The sequence below is a fragment of the Microchirus variegatus genome (assembly GCF_963457635.1).
Source record: "Microchirus variegatus genome assembly, chromosome: 12".
NCBI classification, from domain to species: domain Eukaryota; kingdom Metazoa; phylum Chordata; class Actinopteri; order Pleuronectiformes; family Soleidae; genus Microchirus; species Microchirus variegatus.
In genome coordinates, this window is record NC_139813.1 from 17,500,919 (window position 1) to 17,522,193 (window position 21,275).

At 39.3% G+C, this 21,275-nt stretch overlaps 2 protein-coding genes across 2 annotated transcripts; both read right to left on the reverse strand.

Annotated features, from left to right (window-relative positions):
• Nucleotides 1–1,875: 1,875 nt before the first annotated feature.
• Nucleotides 1,876–11,347, reverse strand: fbxo25 (F-box protein 25). The gene is made up of 11 exons (XM_083898835.1): nt 11,289–11,347; nt 10,474–10,637; nt 7,763–7,875; nt 6,167–6,216; nt 5,979–6,071; nt 5,786–5,879; nt 5,077–5,261; nt 4,805–4,987; nt 3,867–4,010; nt 2,990–3,016; nt 1,876–2,616 (listed from the first exon to the last, which is right to left on the reverse strand). Exons 2-11 carry the CDS (start codon nt 10,590–10,592, stop codon nt 2,527–2,529), a joined length of 1,098 nt encoding a protein of 365 aa, XP_083754961.1. The 5' UTR covers nt 10,593–10,637; nt 11,289–11,347; the 3' UTR covers nt 1,876–2,526.
• Nucleotides 11,348–17,096: 5,749 nt separating this feature from the next.
• Nucleotides 17,097–18,092, reverse strand: fam110c (family with sequence similarity 110 member C; the record flags this gene model as incomplete). The annotated part of the gene is made up of 1 exon (XM_083899227.1): nt 17,097–18,092. The coding sequence occupies one exon, from the start codon at nt 18,090–18,092 to the stop codon at nt 17,097–17,099; it is 996 nt and encodes a 331-aa protein (XP_083755353.1).
• Nucleotides 18,093–21,275: the final 3,183 nt, after the last annotated feature.

Sequence of the window (21,275 nt, forward strand, 5' to 3'; positions counted from 1 at the left end):
GAGGTAAAGGAAAAAATGTCAGAGACACTGTGACAGAGTTGTAGAATCACTGTTGGGATTGTTGTATGAGAAGTATATAGTGGCAACGTTCCATGTTTCATGTCATATTAGTTACAATATTAGTCATCCAAATATGATATTTTGAAAGCCCAACTGACAAATCAGTGAAAGGCTTTATCATCATTTAAGTCCACCTTTATATGATCCTGACGCAACAAATATAATATGTTGTGACACGTAATCACATGAACACACGGTGTCATCGACTTCGATACACTACGTTACTGAATACATTCTCAAGAAAGTGACTCTGAGCACCTGTGAAGTGCCTTGTGTCTATGGAATGATGTCACATATTTGCTGGCTCATGGTTTGAGCTGAGAGCTGTTGTGTACATACACGTCACATCACCGTACAACGTCCCTAACAGGACAGGAAAGTTTGCTGTGCATTCTACTCTCACTAGTAGGTTAAATAAATACCATAAGCTTGACCACCAGGGGGGGTTGTCATGTTACTGTGCAGAAAATTAACAATATTTTTTTTTTCCAGTGAGTTCATGTTTGAAACTTCACACTGTTTGTTTGCTCTCTTTATTTTTTTAAAATTACATTTTGCTGAATTTGTTTGATATTAAAGTCTGCAGCCATCTCTGCTTCAGAGAATTCATTCATTGTGATATTTTGTATTTATTCACTAAAAGGGTTGAGTCACATTGTTTCAGATCATAAATATAAAATAAAATGTTTCAAAGTCTGGAGTACATACTGTTCATGACTCGACTGCTACTTTCAAAATCCACACAGAAGAGATAGCAGCAAAAACATTAAGTTTAAATGATTGTTCTTCAAAATGCTAGTGAAAACTACACACTGTATTTACCTCTGTGAACAAACCATTTGTTAATCTTTACTTCTCATGTCTCAAGGATTAGAAAAAAAAAACATAACTACAAACAAAAGAACTTTAAAACTTTGCTTTGAATCTGCACACAGCAAATCAAATACGTATTGTAAAGAGATTCCCGCATGGCTGACAGTCACAAAACAGCTAGCTACGCTAATGCTAATGCTAATCGTAGCCTCGCTAGTTTACCTTGGGAAACGGGTTCGCGCCAAGTTACCCGCAAAACAGTGGCACGCTAATGCTAAATAAACATGTGCTCGCGTATTGGTGAACGGACACCGACTGTGTCGTGTCAGTATAACTGCACACACCGCAAATCAAATACGTAGTGTAAAGAGATTTAAGCGTGGCTGACAGTCACAAAACAGCTAGCCACGCTAATGCTAATTGAGCCTCGCTAGCTTCCCTTGGGAAAAAGGTTCGCCGATTTAGCCGCAAAACAGTAGCCCACTAATGCTAAATAAACATGTGCTCGCGTATTGGGGAATGAATGAGTGTTATATGTTTCAGTATAACACCATGTTCTGCGTTGCACTGTGTGAAAATGTCTCACCCACAGCGAGGACAGCCTCTTCACTCCCACCTCCCGGCTCCAGACAGCGCCGCTGGAGCTGAGTCGCTGCCTACCGTCTGGTGTGGCGTGATAAATCAGCGAAAATTAGAATTACTCCAGAAAACGTGAAAATCAAGGATGCACACCGTCGGTCCATGCTCAACCCATATCTAAACTCTTAGGGCAAACTGACTAACAGTCAGCGAGATATACCCGTCACAGACAGACATAACTTGCTTTATATAGAGATAGATAGATAGATGTGAACTTATGGATGACACACAGAGCTAAAAAGATAAACACACACAAAGAGCAGAAGCAAGTTTCTTAAAAATGATTATTGTTTTAATAAGCTACTCCCATTGTCATAAAATTCACAACAGTACCATAAAGAGTAGAACAGTAAAGGAGCATTACAAAAGTAGGGATACATTTCCCCTATTGGTTACTGGATGGTTTTGTACAAAAGTACATTGGCAGTATATAAATATTTGTCCGGCTTCTGGACTTTTAAAACACTATTTTCTCTCGGTGTCGATGCATTCAACAGAGCACGAACTCACAAAGGACAACATAAGGTATGTAAACAGAGCCTCCCCAACCTGACATATTGCAGATAAACTGTATGAAAAATCCTAGTTTTAAATAGTTAAAATAAACCATCACCAACCATGTTATCACGACAAACCCTTTACCCTTTACAGACTAATCACAAGTCATGGACCATAAACATGCTACAACCTGTTTTCCCGTGTAAATTCATTTGTAATATTAATTACATTTACTTTATTTCGTTTTATATACATATTTTTCTGTCAGAAGATTTGACAAACATTTATTTTGATACTGTACTAGCAACGTTCTTAAGATTCAACAAGGATTCAACCTTTCTTATGAAAAACATTTGTGCATTACGGACATGTAGACATTTTTTTTTCCTAAATCAAAGCCCTTTGTATTTTCTGTAAATAAAATAAATAATAAAAAAAAAACTCTTGTACCGCACACTCCTGGGTCTTGAGAATGAGGGTACACAGATGCTTGGCTTGAAGAGCAGCATGGAGGCTTTAAAATTGGAAGAGGTCAATAAAGTTCTGTGGAGAGACAGGCATGACGCAGCTGTCCGGATCATTAACAGTGCATGGATGCCCACTGTCCTGGAACACAGTCAACAATAGTATTGTTAAAGGACAACATCTGGACATTCTGGACATTTGCTGGAAAATTCCAAATTAACCTTGTTCAGTTCAACAGCAAGCTTATAGTAGTAGATGCAGTTATTCTAACTAATACAGTACAACAAAAACTACAACTATACACACAGATGATATGACAATAGCTGGTGCAACACAGCCACGACATCACTACACACAGAGTTAGCTTTGTGTTAAAGGAAACAACACAGATAACTCAGTATGATTTACTATGTGGTTAGTGGGGATTAAGAAGGTGCCAGACTGTTTACTAAACACACACTTAAGGCAAACACGATGACAACACATGGAGAAAAACAAAAAACAAAAAAAGTACCTTGAATAATAAAGCCAGGTGGTGATCCTTAGGGAATCAGGGGAGAAAGGAAACCAGGATGAGAAGCAAGAAGAGGTTAAACAGTATAAGTCAAGGAGGATAATAAGATCTTGTGAAGTAAATAATAAAAAGGAGGACAAATAAAGTTATTTTTAATCTACGTACTTAGTTTTTCTGGGCTTAATCTTTGTCTCACACGTGGATGAAAATCAGCTGAGGTCATTTGTTTGACCTCAGTCACCTTTACATGAATGAGTTCACAGTGCGAGTTATTGGCGGAACGCAACGATTAGTAATATTGACAGAGCTACTTTTGTGTGCACGTTTGCTCCACTTTGAATAAGCCGATCATTTTTTTTGAAAAGGCATGTTGGCCTTGATAACTGACAGGAAGTCGATCCATGGCTAGAAACTAGAGAAAAGTGCAAGAGCAACATGTCTTTAATGAACAGCTCGCTGTCTGCACACGGCAGCTATCAGTGTGAGAGAGTCTGTGTGACTGGATCAAAGTGTATCTGAGACAAAACAATAATAGATGTTTTGTCTCTTTAGCCAGGAAAATACAACGTGTTCTGATACAAACTCGATAAGTTCACTTTCTTCCACGTCTGATGTATATACAATTTAAAAAAGACATCAGGACTGTGAGAAAAAACCTTTTCAAACACACACACTGTGTGATTCTAGTCATCGTTAGTATAAAGCAGGAAGTTAAATAAACCAGTTAAATAAACTTGAACCAAACATCCTACTCTCGTTTTCATTTAGCTTCAAATGTCAATTTGTATATACACCTGCAGTCGATAAATAGCCCTGCTTGCTAATTTAGTGGCATGACGTGAATGCGGTTGTGGGTGTGGTTTGTGTCCGTGTTTACCTTCCAGAAGAGGACGTGACAGTGTTTGCAGTAGTGCAGGGTGTCGCCGTACTGCTCCCTCATGGGGTAGTACTTCTTCAAGGTGAAGTACATGAGCTTCCAGTCCAAGTTGTCAGCCTTGGTCAGGACCAAATTCTGACAGAACTGCATTGGTGACACACATACACACACAAGACACTGTAATCATATTTTACAACAATTATTCATTGATGGTGTTGTATGGTATTAAAAGGTAAAAGGGGTGTGTGTGTGTGTGTGTGTGTGTGTGAGAGAGAGAAGCATTGAGCTTTGTGAGCTGATATTAATGTAGCAATCCTGCCCCCTGGTGGCCATCGCAGGAACAACTTGAAGACAACTACTAGTTTGGGCTCACTTAGAAATGTCCTTATTTTTGAAGGAAAATCACTTTTTTTCAATGAATATAACATTAAATGAATCAGAAATACACTCTATACATTGTTAATGTCGTAAACGACTATTCTAGCTGCAAACTTCTGGTTTTTAATGGAATATGTACATAGGTGTATAGAGGCCCATTTCCAGCAACCATCTCTCCAGTGTTCTAATGGTGCATTGCGTTTGCTAATCGCGTTAGAAGGCTATTGGATGATTAGAAAACCCTTGAAAACCCTTGTGCAATTATGTAAGCACAGCTGAAAACAGTTTTGCTGGTTCTTTGAAGAAAGTAGTTTGAAGGGCAAAATGATTATTTTGAATAAAAATCATTATTTCTAATCTTGTCAATGTCTTGACTATATTTTCTACTCATTTTGCAACTCTTTAGATGAATAAAAGTGTGACTTTTAATGGAAAACACAAAAAAATCGTATAGGTAAATGTACTTTGTTGAATATATCTTACATTAGAAAAGTGTCTTTCATTCTTTCCTTCATCGTGATTCTTGATGAAACTAGAAAACGTTTACATTTTACTCTTACCTCTTTGTCTGAGAAGTGAAAATGGCACAGTTTCTTCCACAGAATGCGGTTCTCACTGAGGCTGAGCAGAGAAGATGAGGCCTGTCCCAGGTTAATGATGTCGCACGCATCTGACAAATTGAAGAAGATCTTGTTCTGCATGTGCAGCGGCAAATCGTCGAATGCTATGCCACTGTATAGTTTCTGTGGAACAAACAATAAGTGACATTAGGAGAGGATTGTTGTTGTTGATGTTGTTTTTAAACATGCATACACCTAGCCTCTGTCTCTACCTTGGGAACCTGCAGATCATTTAGTTGCTGCTGCCAGTTTTGAATGGCCTCTATTCTGTCGAACCAGGTGTTAATGTTGCCCACGAGGACACACCGGCCCACATGGATGTTCAGATCCTGCAGTGTCAGGTTCAGATCTTGCAGCAGCTCCCTAACAAGGCGAGGATTGTAATGGTCATCGAGGACTAAAGCCAAGATTTGGGGAGAGAAAAAAGAGAACATTACCAAAAAAGACTTATTATCAACATTCACTCTAAAGAACATTAAAGGTTCCATATTATGCAAAATCAACTTTTTAATCATTTTAATTCTGGAGGCTCTACCAGTCACCAAAGTGTGAAAAAAGATGGCTCGCTCATGTTTTTGTGGTCCTCCTCAGTACAGGAGATAAAACACCCCATTTTGACTTTTGCGCTCACTGGAACGCCTTGAAGAGTGACAGAGTGCTACACAAACTTCCAGCCTCAGAGGATTTATCTGTCCAGTGGATACATGTTATATATGACGGCAATGTGCCTGTTAGAGCCTGCAAATGATCACTTTTCCAAATGATAACTGATGTTAGCTACTCCCAGTAGCCTCTGTGGTTTTGTTTTACTTTTTTTTTTTTTTTAATAGGTTAACGTGTAGAAATAGGGTATAATATGGGACCTTTAACAGAAAAACATGTTTCTATAAAATGATCAGTCATTGTCTCAGGTCTTCCTACCCTTTCGTACAATCTTCTCCAGTATATTGAAATAGTTTTTCTGCGCAGCTCCACTCAAAGATGCTAGTTTGGACCTGGCTATTAGCTGGAATAGCTGTGAGATGAGAGACAGTGTGACACAGTTAGAGGAAGACCCACTTTCTGCACGTCATAACACAACTGGTAATCAAAATTCGCGATCGTTGTCCCTCACCTTTGCAACGTAGTCGAACCTTCTCAGGTCTTGGATGGCAATTGAAAAGTCTAGACGGTTCAGCGCTTCCCCGAGTGTGCAATATCCGGGTCGCTGCACGGCAAACATTCACAAAAACACACACACACACAGACATAAACAATGCAGAAAAGCCAATAAATCCATCCTGTGAAAACTGTCGTACTTACTTCTTTTGAGTTTCCTTTCAGCACATAGATCCACTTATCACTGTAGACAACTAAAACACACATAAGAACATGTGTTGGGTAAACATGTACATGCACACACTGTGCTGTGACTGACAAACACCCTAATGCAATCCAATCCAATAGCCTTGTAGTACATTTTGTTAAGACTGTTGTCTGTTCCAGCTGTGAACAAAACACAGAACAAGGTCGACGGGGGCTTCTGTTGTGATGCAGAACAAGCAGGCAACCTTATACGGAAACTGTTGCGATGTGTGCAGAGACAACTATAAGTGACTTGAAGAAGAGGTAGTGATCGGACACAGCAAATAACCTGAAATGTCAATCAACAAGTTTGACAGGTTGGACTAGTTTGACGACGCTGAGAGGGGCCTCAGGTGATCCTTGGCCGGTTACACTTTAGATTAGAGAACACATATTCAACATTTCATAACATAATCATAAAGCACGTATTAACACCTTACTCTATATAACCTTATTCTACCTCTATTATGACATTAATTAAGATTTGTCCTACATAAGGTGTTAATATGTGGTTAATATTTTCTAATAAAGGGCTAGTATGCAACTTTTATTGTATGTTAGTTAGCACCTAGTAAATGCTGAATATGTGTTCCATAATCTAAAGTATTGGACAATATATATACATATTATGTATATGCATATATACATACATATAGGTATATGTATATTCATATACATATATATACACATATACATATATACGTATATATACATACGTGTATATATATACATACATATACACATATACATATATATACGTATATATATACGTATATATATACGTATATATATACATATACATATATATACGTATACATATACATATATATGTATATATATACATATACATATATATATATATGCTAAATATATATATGTATAAGTACATATTTATTTCAGACAAAATGCAGTTACAATTCCAAACAGAAAACAAGACAGAAGAACATATAAAGAAAATATATATATATATGTATATATATATATATACATATATATATATAAAGAAATGAAAACATAAATCTAAGGGCAAATGAATGGGACTTGAATGGAAGGGAGGGAAAAGAGAACTAAATTCAGCTTGGAAATAATTGGTGAAACATATAAACAAAGTTTCAAATAGTTTCCGTGCCCAACCAAATAAACAAAAACAAACATGGTTTAGGGGAAGAGATCAGTGTTTTTTGTAGTTTAAATGTGATGAAAGATGATGGGTTAGGACAGATGAAGAATGTCACTCTCTATTGTGTGTATACATGCATATATACAAGTACATATGGAAAAATTTACTTATTTTTCTTCCCCTTCTTGCAGCATTCATGATGGGAATGATTAAACTGTGATTTTTGTTCACGTTTTCACGAATTTTTTTAAAACTCTGCAATATCAAATTTGACCATTTATGGACAACATATTGAGCAATATTTACAGTGAGACTGCTCGAATGATTTGACTAATAAACACTACAAATGTAGAACATTTTCCTTCTTATGAAACAAACCCTTTGCGTGAAAAAACAGAGACAAGGCAGTGACAATAATTGCTGCTGAAACTCACACTGAGATTTGGCGTTATTGTTGTAGAAGTCCTTTTTCCTCTTTGTGGTGGCGAGCTCACACACGTCTCCCACAGGCACGTTCTCTTTGTAGTCACTGCAGAGCCTGTTTGGACTGATAAAGCATGAAAGGAATGTGTTACTAACAGAGTATATGCGACAGTGACCAGTGCACCCGAAAAACTGTGTAATTACAAAACACTGAAGAATCGGCTGCAGCATCATGGAGCAATTCTACAGGTGGTGGAATGTGTATCTCTCTGTTGTAGCATGTGGTAGCTTTGGCTGGTATAAGTGCTGTTATGTGGACCAACACGTTAAATTCGAGCCATTGTTAACAGCACACTGAGCACTAAGAGAATGAAGCATTCACGTAAACACCCCATATTATTCATTATCATACATCATACACGGGACATGAAAGTGTGCATGTGTCAGCCATTCTGCATTTGTGGTTTGATGTGGTTTAAATATCCTTGTCATTTCTGATAAGACAGACTATTTTGGGGAGAGATAACATCAACGCCACCTAAGATGTCAACCCCAATTCTTGTTTCACATTCCTTGCTACTTAAAGGCTTCCAAACAGAGCAGGACAGCACTATGGTTCACTAAAGGATAATTTGTGTCAATGGGGTTATTAATCATTACATGTTGTATGCTTACAGGACTGGAAAAGATGTTAACGACAACTGTAAATAAAAAAAGATAAATAAAATACAGAGTTGTTGAGATAAGTGTGATTTTTGCACTCTGCATTTACTCCGTAGTGTTTTCAAACTGAATGAAAAAACTAATGAACTTTTAACAACTATGAATCTGAAACTCTAAGGTGCAGTAATATATTCATTCACAAGAAAATCCACACACTTTCCTAGTGAGATTTCAGTGTATATATATATACATATATATATAAAAAACACATTTCCCATGAATCATAAGTGAACAATATTGCTTTCTTATCGGACTGTAAAGTAATCTGATCAAGTCAATGAGCTCTGCAGCTGTAATCCCGTTTCTATCCATTTATCCGATTGCAGAAGCATACAAGTACAGTTAATCTGTCACAGCATCCTCCACAGAGCCAATAAAAGACTAAAAACAGGGACTTGTGGATTCGAGCAGCAGAGTAAGACCAAGTGACAGCTCAGCCAGTGTCAAGAAAACAAATTATCAAACGTTCCGCATCAGATGGTAGGCGACAGACGTCTGCTGACATTCAGAGTTGCACTATTGTCTCAACTACTTCTGTAACACTGTGTACCATGTCAGTGGTGGTGATCATAATGCTACTCTGTGTCACTCTGGGCTACATGCGCTGAACGTCGGCTGTGTGATGTCACTGGCCTTTCTGAGTGAGCTTACCAAGTGGACGGTGATGTCATCGGTAATCGTCCAATTACCATGATGTTTGCATTTATATGCAACCAACTACTGATAAGCTAATGTCACACTGTGAGGTACTGTTGTTAGTTACTTACAAGCAACAATGACTAGATGGTGATATCACCAACTGGAGCTGGGATTATTTTAGTGAGCAACATAATCTAACTCAAATAAATTTGGTTTATATAGCGTGACACAAAAACGCAAATTGCATTATCAGAGACCTTAAACTAACAAAGATAAGATATTTCATGTATCATGCAGTAAGTAAACCCTGCGATATTTGATGTGATGTGCATCATGTGCACATCAAAGGTGACCCATTCAAGGGTGTCCCATTCTCCAAAACAGATGAGGACGCCATGAAGTTTTCAAACATGTATTATGCCAGAAAGTAACTTAAGTGAAACCTTGAGTAAAAACTACTTTAGCTTATGTCAGTTTTTTTGTACATTGGCTCTAATGCTGTTGTAAATCCATAGTAGCATGGTATGGAAATCATATGATGGATTTATTTCTATATTTATGTCATTTTTGTGTAGTTAAAGTGGTAAATATTTTTGATGGCATGGTATGGTCATGCTCTGTCACAGTTCAGACATATTACAGTACAAGTATTGAACTGAAAGTTGACTTGTATATCAATCAATCTCAATCAATCTCAATCAATCAATCAATTATTTGTATAAACCTGGTTTGTCTCACAGGACTTCACAGGGTTGGTAACATCCTCTGTCCTTAGACCTTCGACCTATTTCGCAAATCAGATTGCAATTGCAATATATGCAAGATAAATCACAATTAAAAAATGTTTTCCCCTAAATTGTTCAGCTCATGTGTCAACTTAAAACCTCTCCCACTGCAATACTGTGAACACTAATCTCAGTTGTTTTGTTCATTGTTCTGATCGAATACACTACACACAAATTGGTCGCATGTTAAATGACCCACAAATGCCCACCGCCCCCTGTTGCCATGGTGCTCATCTGGCAACAACAGGTTGGAATTGTGGGAGGTAAATTGCCCCTTTAAGGAAATTCTCAGTTCAAGTAACAACAATCCTGAACCGACACAAAAAAGGAAAGCTCTACATAATTATTCTGCAATCCTAACCTGTCCCAGAGCAGGTTATGTGTGTTAACAATAGGAGTTGCCATGTCTTGCTCTGAAGACAGATAAATGTTAAAAATCACCAATAGTAGACGCACAAAAAGGTACAAGGTCCCCAACCCTGCTTTAGTAACACCCAATCTGATAAATCTCTGACTCGTGTAACATGTACAGCTCCATTAAAGGCAGATTAAAGTAGCCAAAATTCTAAACTTACTCTTTCAAGAAGTTGTTATCCTGCAATTTGTGTCCACAGAGGTCAGTCCTCGTCCAGCCGTGCTCCGTCTTGGTCCAGTTCAATCCTGGTGACCTCCAGTCCTTGCCCAGAAAAGGCATTTTCACTGTGAGTGAAGAGGGAGGATAGAATGTTGCCACATGTACCTGAGGGTTGGGGGTGGGGGTGGGGGTAGGGAGGAGACAGAAGTTGTTACAACAGCAATTTCTATGATCTGAATTCTTCAAAGGCAGAGATGCAATCATAAGCAAACTGAATGTGAATAACTCCAGAACTCTGAAACGCTGAGATGAGAAATTCAAGTCATCAACTAATAAAGGTGACATTATATCAGATTAAGATGGAGACTTTCATCTGAATTCAGGTCTGTGGCTAGAATGACCTTCTTATACAATACAGGATATTTAAAATTCCAAATTGAATTTCCCTTTTTTGACAAAATATGTTCAATGGAATAAATGAGCTGGTAAATGTCACCATGGAGTGGCTATATTTTAAAACGACTATGGCCTTCAATTGCTTTAGTTTGCAGCCCACCAGTGTGTTTATTGTTGGACAAAACAAATAGGTTCGCCTGTTTGCACACTATTTAACACCGAGGCACACCTGACAACAGCTGTGACGCATATTTTCTTAGCACAAAAACAGCATTTGTGGAAAAAAAAAATATATACACAATAACAATGTAAAGTTGTCAATCTACGCGTCATAGAACCATGACAAGAAGATATTTTTAAGAAACCGCAATTGTGCTATATTAGAGCAGTGACATTGAATAACATGGCCGAGAAACCAACCTCGACAGACGGACGTCTCCCTTCGTAGTAGGTCTGACTCCGCTGCGGCTCCTCTTCGCTCCTACCTGCACAGTAGGAATATTGACGGAAGTAAACACAGTTCAGACCCTGGGATTCGTCCACGCCCCCTTTGCTGCAATCTCATTGGACGAAAGGTCTGTATTTATATTGTTGCTACCCAGTATCTCGTCGCTACCCAGTATCTCGTCGCCCATTGGCTGACTCTAGCCGTCAATCACCTTCCTTCTCTTTATTCCCCTCCCTTTAGTTTTGTTGTGGCTTTCTCCTACACACGTGACGGGAGACTGCGCACATGCGCTTGTGTTTTGATTTGGACGTGGGGAGATGGGACATCTGTGTTTGGTGATAATACACAATTACAGTTATACATTTATGATAATAACAATTATTACTTTACTTATTGTTATTATAATAATGTGTAATAACTACTTGCATTTACCGATGATCATCATCATCAGTACGGTTGAGGTGACCACATTATGTTGTACTAAATACATGCACCCATACAACAAAGCTAAAAAAACCCCAATACAATTAAGTTTTAAAGGTGGAAATACTCATAATCATCATAATCATAATGCATTTTATTTATAAGCGCCTTTCCAACACTCAAGGACACTTTACAAAAACACACAATAAAAAACTGTCAACAGGACGACACAGTATACATATAATGGAGTGAAATTACAGTAAGTAGGCTATTTTTAAACAGGTGAGTTTTGTGTCTGGATAATCAAGAGGGGAAGAGAGTCGTCAGAGTTGTGGATGACCTTGAAAGCATACAGGAGGATTTTGAAGTGAATTCTGAGATTAGCCAGGAGCCAGTGGAGTTGTTGGGGGTGATGCGGTGGAATGAGGGGGTTCTGGTGATGATGCGGGCAGCTGAATTCTGGACCAATTCAAGTTTATGGATGGATTTGTGAGGGAGACCAGAGGAGAGTAAACTGAATCTATCAAACAAACTTACCATCTTGCCCAATGGGTGGGAGGACTGCAAATTCAAGGCTCTTTGGCATTAACAGAGACACAAACAAGCCATCAGCTTGGCATTGTATTGTTAGCGCCAAGTTCCATTTTTCAATGTATGCATGAAGTGAAATAGCTTGAAATTGGAATAACAAAGTATTGGAATTCCACATTTACATGCATACAATGATATATTTTTTATATGACATCACTGCTGTGGATTTGTGAGTGGTTTGGTCTGAATGCCCAGACATCATCACACAGTATAAGGTACAGTCTTGCTGATTGATACTGCCCCCTTTAGGTTATACACAGTAAATTCAATTCAATTCAAAGTTTCACACATCCGGTGTAAACATAATAAACACAGAGAGGCAACTTATCCCTTAAATTGGTGCAGATCAGTGGACGGGGGAGCAGTGGAGATAATCGGTGTCAAGATAAATTAACATTTAAAAAAAATTATTGTTTTTTAAGGAGTGCCTTTCTAATGGAGACAAGTGATGCACTGCTCGATAAGAAGCCCTTGCTACGTTTCCTATTTTCCTAAAGGTGCCCTTACAATCAAAAAGGGTGCTGTTATGAAATGACCTACTGTCCCTAAATGACACAGGATGTCCTTAGAGGAATTTAAATTCAGTCCAGTATAGAAAATGCTCATCTTAATGATAGAAAGATGATTGTGCCGTGCTATAATATATGTCCCTTTATAGGTATACACAGGTGTGTGAGAATGTGGGAAATTATGCAACAATAACCATATGAAAGTGCAACAGTTTGATTGGGAATAATCTGCTGCTGAGGCTCAATCTCCAACTCAACAGTGTCAAACAAAAGCATGCAGTGCTTACGTTTATTCACCAGAGGGCGCTCATCATCTGTATCCCCCCCCCAAAAAGCGAGTTTGACAAACATGAGAGCTTTATTTATGTATGTGTAATGAACTTACACACAGCCAAGCCAAGCGTAGAAAATAAATCAAGGTTTATAAGCGCCAAATCAAACGTGTATGTTGTAAATATGGAAAACATGAATAACGTTTGTGAACCAAAATATTTAAGTGCTGATCACTGGGATAGTTCAGATTGTATGCGTTAGCTAAAGGGCATGCTAGCTAAACGTATGTCTGTGAATTCTTTTGTATTTAGCTGAGCATTTCCAGACATTATCGTCAACCCCCAACTGTTAGATAGACAACTGTTTAACGAAATTCAGACGCACCAATGTCATACCAAATTAGCATGTTAGCCACATGTGTATGTGAATGTTCTCCAGGTTCCCTAAATCAGGATTGGCTCCATCGCGGTAGACTATTAATGACTTAATAATATCGGTTAAAACACGGAGGTAAAGGAGAGGAATTTGAATATTGTTTGGGATATATAGCATAAGAGGAGACTATTTGATTGATTGGTGACATACAACACACCTGATCCATCTTCACGCAGGTGTTTTCAAATCCGATGATGACCACGGCGGCTTCCTCCTCCTCCTCTTTTCCGTTCTCTTCCTCTCCAGCCAACGTGAGCTCAGTGCCATTACTTAGAAAATAAAACACATAAACCCACCGTAAAACGAAAAAAGTGCTGCTGTTTACCGAAACGGTTCTTCTTCGAGGTTTCATAGCGGTTGGTAAACAACGATTTGGTGCATTACCGCCACCGTCTGGTATGGAGTGTGGATAAAAATGTGCTGACATTTAGACATTTACCTGGTAGTTGTTGGAGATTAACCCCCTTTTTTCAGGATTGTTAACTAGTTTTAACTGGTAAACATCTCGGTACTGTTCCGCTTCAGTATTGTTTCCGACGTCTCTTCCTGTTTCGGCACTCTGGCCAATCAGTAGCCGGCAGTAGAGTCGCTACTAAAAATAATACTTGGCATCAGGTACTATGCTAGTGGAAACGCAACTTAACCGTGCCGAAGCGTGCAGAGCCGGTGAAAATACGCCATAAAGTTCCGTGGAAAAAAAAGAAAAAAAAAGAACCTACCGCTGCGTGAAGTCAGACACCGAAAAGTTGGTCACCTGTACCTGGTCCAGATGGAGTAACTCATCCAAAATGGTGCGTAGCTTTTGTCATCGTTTTGGCTTCATTATACGTTTAAAATTGGCCCTAGCACACCGTTAGCTCTGATGTGCCTTATTGTCAGCCTGATTCTGCCTTAATGTTCGCATGTTTGCTCATTTTCAGCTTTGAAAGTAATCTGAATTGTGTCATGCTGTTGGCTCAATTATGGCTTAGTGTTAGCTTAATTAGCTCAATATTAGCCATGGCTCATTGTTGTCCATATTTGGACCAATAGTGGCCGCTTTGTCAGGTCACAGCAGGCAAATCATTGGTGTGTATATAGGGCTGCAACTAATCATTTTGACAATTTGATTATTCTGTGATTTATTTTCTCATTTGGTCCATTTAAATGTTTCTCTAATTAATCCCATTCAAAAAATGTTCAGTTTCAATTATTTCTGTATGCATCAATGAAACGGGGCAATATCGTCATTTAAGAAAAAATAAAATATATCTGAGCAATAATGGACAAAAACACTTAAGTGTGGGGGTCAGCTGCTTCCTGCATCAGGTAAACGTAAATGTGTGGAGGTCCATATAGATGTCTACATGAAATTCAGTCCCAGGTCCAGGTTGCCTTTGGCCCCAGGTCTCACTTTGAACGTGCCAGCCTTAAGTGTACTTACAGTGCAACTGCCTTAAATATAAACAAGATGTGTACCAAACTATTCAGCACAGTTTCATGCAAAGTAAAGCTGCAATTGATGACAAGAAAAACATCAACAACTCTACATTTCCTCTTTTTGTTTCCGTTTGTGTAAGGACAAAATGTCCTAATCCAAACAGCAACAGAAGCTTTTCATTGTTTCCTGTCAGTTCTTTACATGTGCTGTTTATTGTTAGTCAACTTGTATCATCACTAAATGCTTACTTATTTCAGACTCTACAGTTACCTCACTTAGTGGGAACTGAGGCATTTCAGGAATTAAAACAACCAAACTGGAATAGTATATAGATCCAGTTCAGGAGTTCCTTCTATAACAATTATTTTATAGCTTGTTGAGTCAGGTGATGTATGGTTACAGAAGGATTAGCGTAACAAGTTCTGTTAGCTACCTTGCAGCATCTCAGTTGCAAAATATCATGATTTTTGTCAATTCGCGTCCACATAAACAGCAAAGGTCTATATGAACTATGTTGAATAGAGCGGGAGAGGGACACAAGAAATAGCCTTGCCATATCTTCAAGTTTTCTGCTACTCCATGTAGGATAAAGTTGTCTGAAAAACAATGCCACAAATAAATACTAATAAAAGGATAAACAAGCCCAAAAAAGTGTGTACATTGCACCATTTTTCTCATCTTAAGAAGTCCTGCAGAAAAACAACTGGAGAGGACAGGATACAACTTGCCCTCATTTAAAATACACAGTCAGGCTTGTGGAGAAGGTGCGTCTAGTCTACAACACAAAGAGCTAAATATTATGTACCACATAAATATTTATTGTTGTCTGCGTGTAGGAGATGCAGAATGTGTGCTAATTCCTCCAACGATTAACACAGTCTGGCCCTTGTTTGGTTAGTTGCTATTGTGTTTTTTTTTTTTTTTATGGTATCTTGCTTCTCCACTTCTACACCCACTGAGCTTGAATCATCAGAGAAAAGTTGGCAAACAAAGCGAAAGAGAGAAGGTGGTGTAGAGACAAAAGCAGGGGGAGAGAGGGCGTGAAGTAGCATGATAGAGTTACACTGGGTCACAACAAGATATTAACCCATCTCATAATAAGGTGCATTCCTCTCACTCAATAGGAACTCCTCTTTCAAGCCTTATGGTCGAACTGCAGCTACATTTAATGATAATTATGCCAGAAACAAAACTGACATGTTCTTGTATGTGTGTAATCTTAAATTTTGACAAATGACCACTTTTAAGAATATAATTTATGGACGTCTGTGAGACGCCCTAAATGGCAAGAATGTCAGGTTTCACAACATGAGTTGTAAACCTTTATCTACCACATATCCACCACCATAAATAACTCTTTTTAGAGAGTTTATAAATTGCACCTCCTCCAGGTATAAGGCATTGACAAATACATGTTTTATGTTAGCAGAATGCATGGGGAAATAAAAGAGTGAGCAGATTAATTTTGTATCTCTGATCAATTTATTTAACATTGACTGCATGACAGTGTAGACATGAGAGTTGGTTAAAATGTCTTAACTAACCTGGCAACACAAACGTTGGTCTACTTAGCAGCTGATAATGGACTTCTAGATCACAGGTAAATAAGTTATCAGTAAAAAGTAAGCCAATGTAATTTCACGTCACTTGTGTGCGTCTTCACGTGTGAACATATGCGGTCTTTACATTTATCACTGAACGTAACATTGTTGTAACAGAAAAATAATGTGTATACTTCGTTTTACTCATTGACAGAGAACATAGACAGCTGATAGTTGTTGTTTTTTAAAAGCAAACTAAATTTTCACTAGCTTTCAGAAGTGGCTCATCCATACATTTGTACAAAATGGAAGATTATAATAATCCCCCTCACTCAGTCACTCACTCTGACACCTCATTTTACATACAGTACATATGTGAACTTCTAGTCTCTTTTGAAATGGTATTGGTTCACGTGTAGTTCTTGTGTGGTTAGATGTGCCGTCTTGTGAGATGAGCATTGGTCACTGTAGGAAAGAAGAAATAATCTCAGTCTGTGAAGGTTCTTTCTCAGTCATCCAGGTCATCGCCATCTTCAGTAGTTGGCTGTAGGCAACTGCGTTCAAGCTCTAACTAACGACTGAACAATCTTAGTCAAGATCTCGTAACTTCTTCCCTGACTCGAGGGCATTCCTGCAGCTGTACAGCCATTTGATAATCCGCGCGTTACGTTCGATCACGGACGTCCCCTGACGTAGCTTTCCGTGCAGCTTTTCCTCTTGCAGGCCGTCGCTGTCACCGCTGCTCCTGGAGAAGCCGTCCTCCGCAGAGACACTGATGCTCCGGATGTTTAGTGCGTTTTCGTCCGAGCGTGCCGAAAAGTTCTCCCTGCCCAGAGACTCGATGACCTCCCCCTCAAGCCCACAGTACATGAAGAAAGCATCAAAGTCTGCAAAGTTTTTGGAGTACCTGGAGCTGATGTCCGAGTGAGACCGACTCACACCTTTGCCGACCCTCCTTTCAAACTCGGGGACAGGGAGGAGACCTGATGTCACCTTTGACCCAGAACCCCTGCTCTCGGTTCTGCGTTCTACTGCTCCATTCTTCTTCCCCTCTGACTGGCTGGCAGCTCCATGTGGGCTGCATTCCTTTGCCGTTTCCTCAGGTGTGGTTTCCTTGTTTTCACATTCTTCATCTCCCACCTTAACTAGTGGGACATTTCTATGAACCAGCCTCCTTCGAGCTGCATAGTTTTTCCTACCTGCTGCTCCCTTCAGCAGGTCGCATTTCTGTCTGTAAAGTAGAAGGGAGTCGGGTCGTTTTTTAGAGCTGCATCGACGTACCTGTCCTGGAGAACAGGCACCACTTGTAGCCTCCTTTGCGTGACTCCCTGTGACAAGTTTCTCACCACGGTTTGAGCTCCGGTTTGAAGACTCTGTGCTGCTCACAGAGGCTGATCCGAGGCTGATCAGTGACTCCTGAGTTGTATGGACCACCTGTTGGCTTTTCACGTATTGAAGTTTGCTCGCAGCGAGCCTCTCCACAGCGCTCATGCCTCCTTTTGACTCGCTCTCCAGCTCCATTTGCTTTCGAAGGTACTCGGGACCCTTCTCGAGGATTTTGTTGGTGTCACTGCCTGTCTCCATTGTGATTTTAATAAAATCCAAAGAGTGGATAATCCTTTAGTGTGCAGCACAGCCTCTCCGCTGTTACAAGTAAAAGATTCCATTCAAGCCCGTTCTCTGCCTGAGCACGTATCACAGGAGATTTCACCTTGTCTGTTCAAACACACATCGCATTACCCCACCCATCCTGTGCAAGACTCATTTTAACCAAACACAAGTCTGTTCAAAGTACACCTGATACCATCATAGGAGAGAACATTGAAAGCTGACACTGCTGCATGATTGTTTTCTCTACTCCTGCTGGAATTCTGTTTTTCATGCTTGTTTCACAACACAGGACAGAATCCTCAGTTTTCTGATAAATGTTCCATTAAAAAAAACACATTTTACAAACTCATTCACAAGAGGAACTGATGAATGAAATAGGCGTGGTGCACATAACAGTGTCAGACTTGCACATTACATGATTCCCCCAAACCAAATTAAACAAGTCAGTGTATGGCAAGGCAGGTACAGAGTATATTACAGTACAGTGATATACATTTGGCAACGCAATCAAAACAACGTAGCGCTGAAAGACAAATAACATTTGGATGGATGGATTCAAGGATTTGTATTTGTGACGGGCACAGAGATACAGAGTGAAACATGTAGTGACATGAGGAGGTTGCACACAAAAAGATTAAGAAGCAACAGAAAAGGGTATAAGGTCAAATACAGTACAGTATATAACATAAAATCTAATACATAAAAAATGCAATGCATTCAACACCATTTTGACTAAAGTTTTTGACAGTGTGCTGTGTGCAAATACATTTTTTGTGCAAGTGTTGAGCAGCTGGATGGCCTCAGAGTAAAAAACACTTTTTTGCTTCATTACAGTTTGACTATTATTTATTTGTATTGGCTCGTTCCGTGTATGTTATAACAGTGAGTACATTGATCCTTTTAAACCTGTGCAAGGTGGATCTGTAACGATCACAGACTATTTATGAGGAGGACACATAAAACACTCATCGACCACCAGCGCAATAGTTACCTGGCCTTGAGGGCATGTTTTCTTTTCATGTTATGACTTACAAATGCCAATATAAATATCTGATACATTCCAACACTCCCACTTGGTTTTTACGACAATAATGAGCATGACGTTCAACTCGTTTTTGTGTTTTATTGTCTGTAGTTGGGTTGTATACCGTAGTTGCCTGTTTTATTTTTGTCCTGCAGTTACTGGTGTTGGTTTTGTTTTAACTCGCCTCTTGTCTTGTCATGTCACTCCTGGCGTGTATACTGTATATACTCGCCCTTTCCCTCTGTTCTCTGTTGGATTGTCTGGTTTGCTGCCTGTGTTTCTTTCACAATCACAATCTTGACAACACACATGTTTACGAGGGTCTAAATATCACACCGTTTGCTGTGCCAGTCATAAAAAAAACACATCTGAGCCAATTTATGGAGGTGTTTCTTTCCTGTGCTTCTATTCCTCTATTTTGATCATGTTAATATGCATACCTTTTTGATTTAGGAAACCATAGAAAAAAACGTCAGATAATTCAGAATGAACATACACTCTTAGAAATAAGTGTTCCAAAAGGGTCCTGAGGGCTGAGGTTCTAGCTGGAACTATTTGCTTCTGAAAAACCCTTTCCGAAGAAAGGTTTTTTTAAGGGTTCTTGGTAACACTAATGGTTCCAGGAGCCACAAAGGGTTCTCCTATGAGGACAAACCAAAGAACCTTATATGGTTCTACTTAGCACTTTTATTTCTAAGAGTGTATACAGATCTGCCACAAAACCAGTCACCAGCTGTATTAATGTTATGTTTGATTGGTGTATGTGTATTTATATTTCCAAATAGAGAATCAAAACCATCTTAGCCCACAAAAGCTGCAGGATTGAGGTTTGTGTACAATGGATTGAATTTAAAGCGGCACAATGCAAATCCCATCATAAAAATTAAAGGGCAAGAACTGAATCCTTGTTCGCTGTAATTGGAAACAGTCACCGACGTTGAATCCAAAACATCTGTGCACAAACTGAACTGTAAAAGTTACTTATCACTAGTTAACGTGTTCTATAGAGGCAGAGAGCGGCCACTCGGACACGCACTGTGGAAGTCGTCAGACTTGTAATTAAGACAATCCGATTCAACTCCTGACTCTTTGAGAGCCAAACCACATGGTGGATTTGTCACTGTAACCATCGAGCACCACAGAATAAGAAGTCTTTCTTGTCTTTCTGAGGACAGACAGCTATTGAATCCCCCTCAAATCAGTTAAGCGGACGCAAATTCTACAGTGTGTGTAAATCATAAACCCACATCTGGGTTTTGTGTTGATTGCAATTATATTAAACCGTATGACTGCTTTTGACTGGTTTCCCTTAAATCAGACGGAGCAGTCCATTTGGGGATTCAGCAGTGTTTACTTAGGCTTTGTCCTTCCTTCATCCCTGCTTCAAATGAATCCCGATGTTCTTGAAATTAATTTCAGATTTTTCTGATTCAGTCAAAGTCTGGTCGCTTAGTTATGCTGCCATAGGCCGAGACTGCTTGGGGGAACAGCCAGCATTCACTCACTCTTTCCCTCTTTCATGTCCTCTCTGTTTATCTGTCTGTCTGTCTGTCTTTCTCTGTCTCGCTCTCTCTCCTTCCTCCCCTTCTCAGCACTAACACTGAGCTTTGTTTTCCCTCCCTACCCCTAGTTCATGCTCTTCCTGAAGGTCACACGAGGAGCTGGATGGAACCAATCCCAGATGACGTTTGGGCAAGAGGTGCATGTCACATCTTGGACGAGGTGATGAAGATAATAGTGATGATTGATTTTTCCTATTGATCCCAGGGGGTGACAAGGTTACTTTAAAAAAAAGAGGAATATGACGCTTTAAATGGCCAATAAGTGGATTCAAATGATAATATATAATTGATAAACAGGTGTGATCAATATTGTATTTAAACAGTGAATGAAATGACCTCATTCGGCTGCTTCTCTTAGCTCTGTGAAACGCCTTTCAACATCCCACAACTTAACTTCTTCCACCTTCGCTGTTGCTTCATATTCAGCCAGAGGCAGGCAGCTTTTTCCCAGCCAAACATTTCCTAAAATCAACTGTACGCTACCTACCACACAGCAGACGGACACATTTTGTAACTGGGTGGTAAACATACAAGAGCATTTAACTGAGGTTATGTCCCTCACAGGGTGGA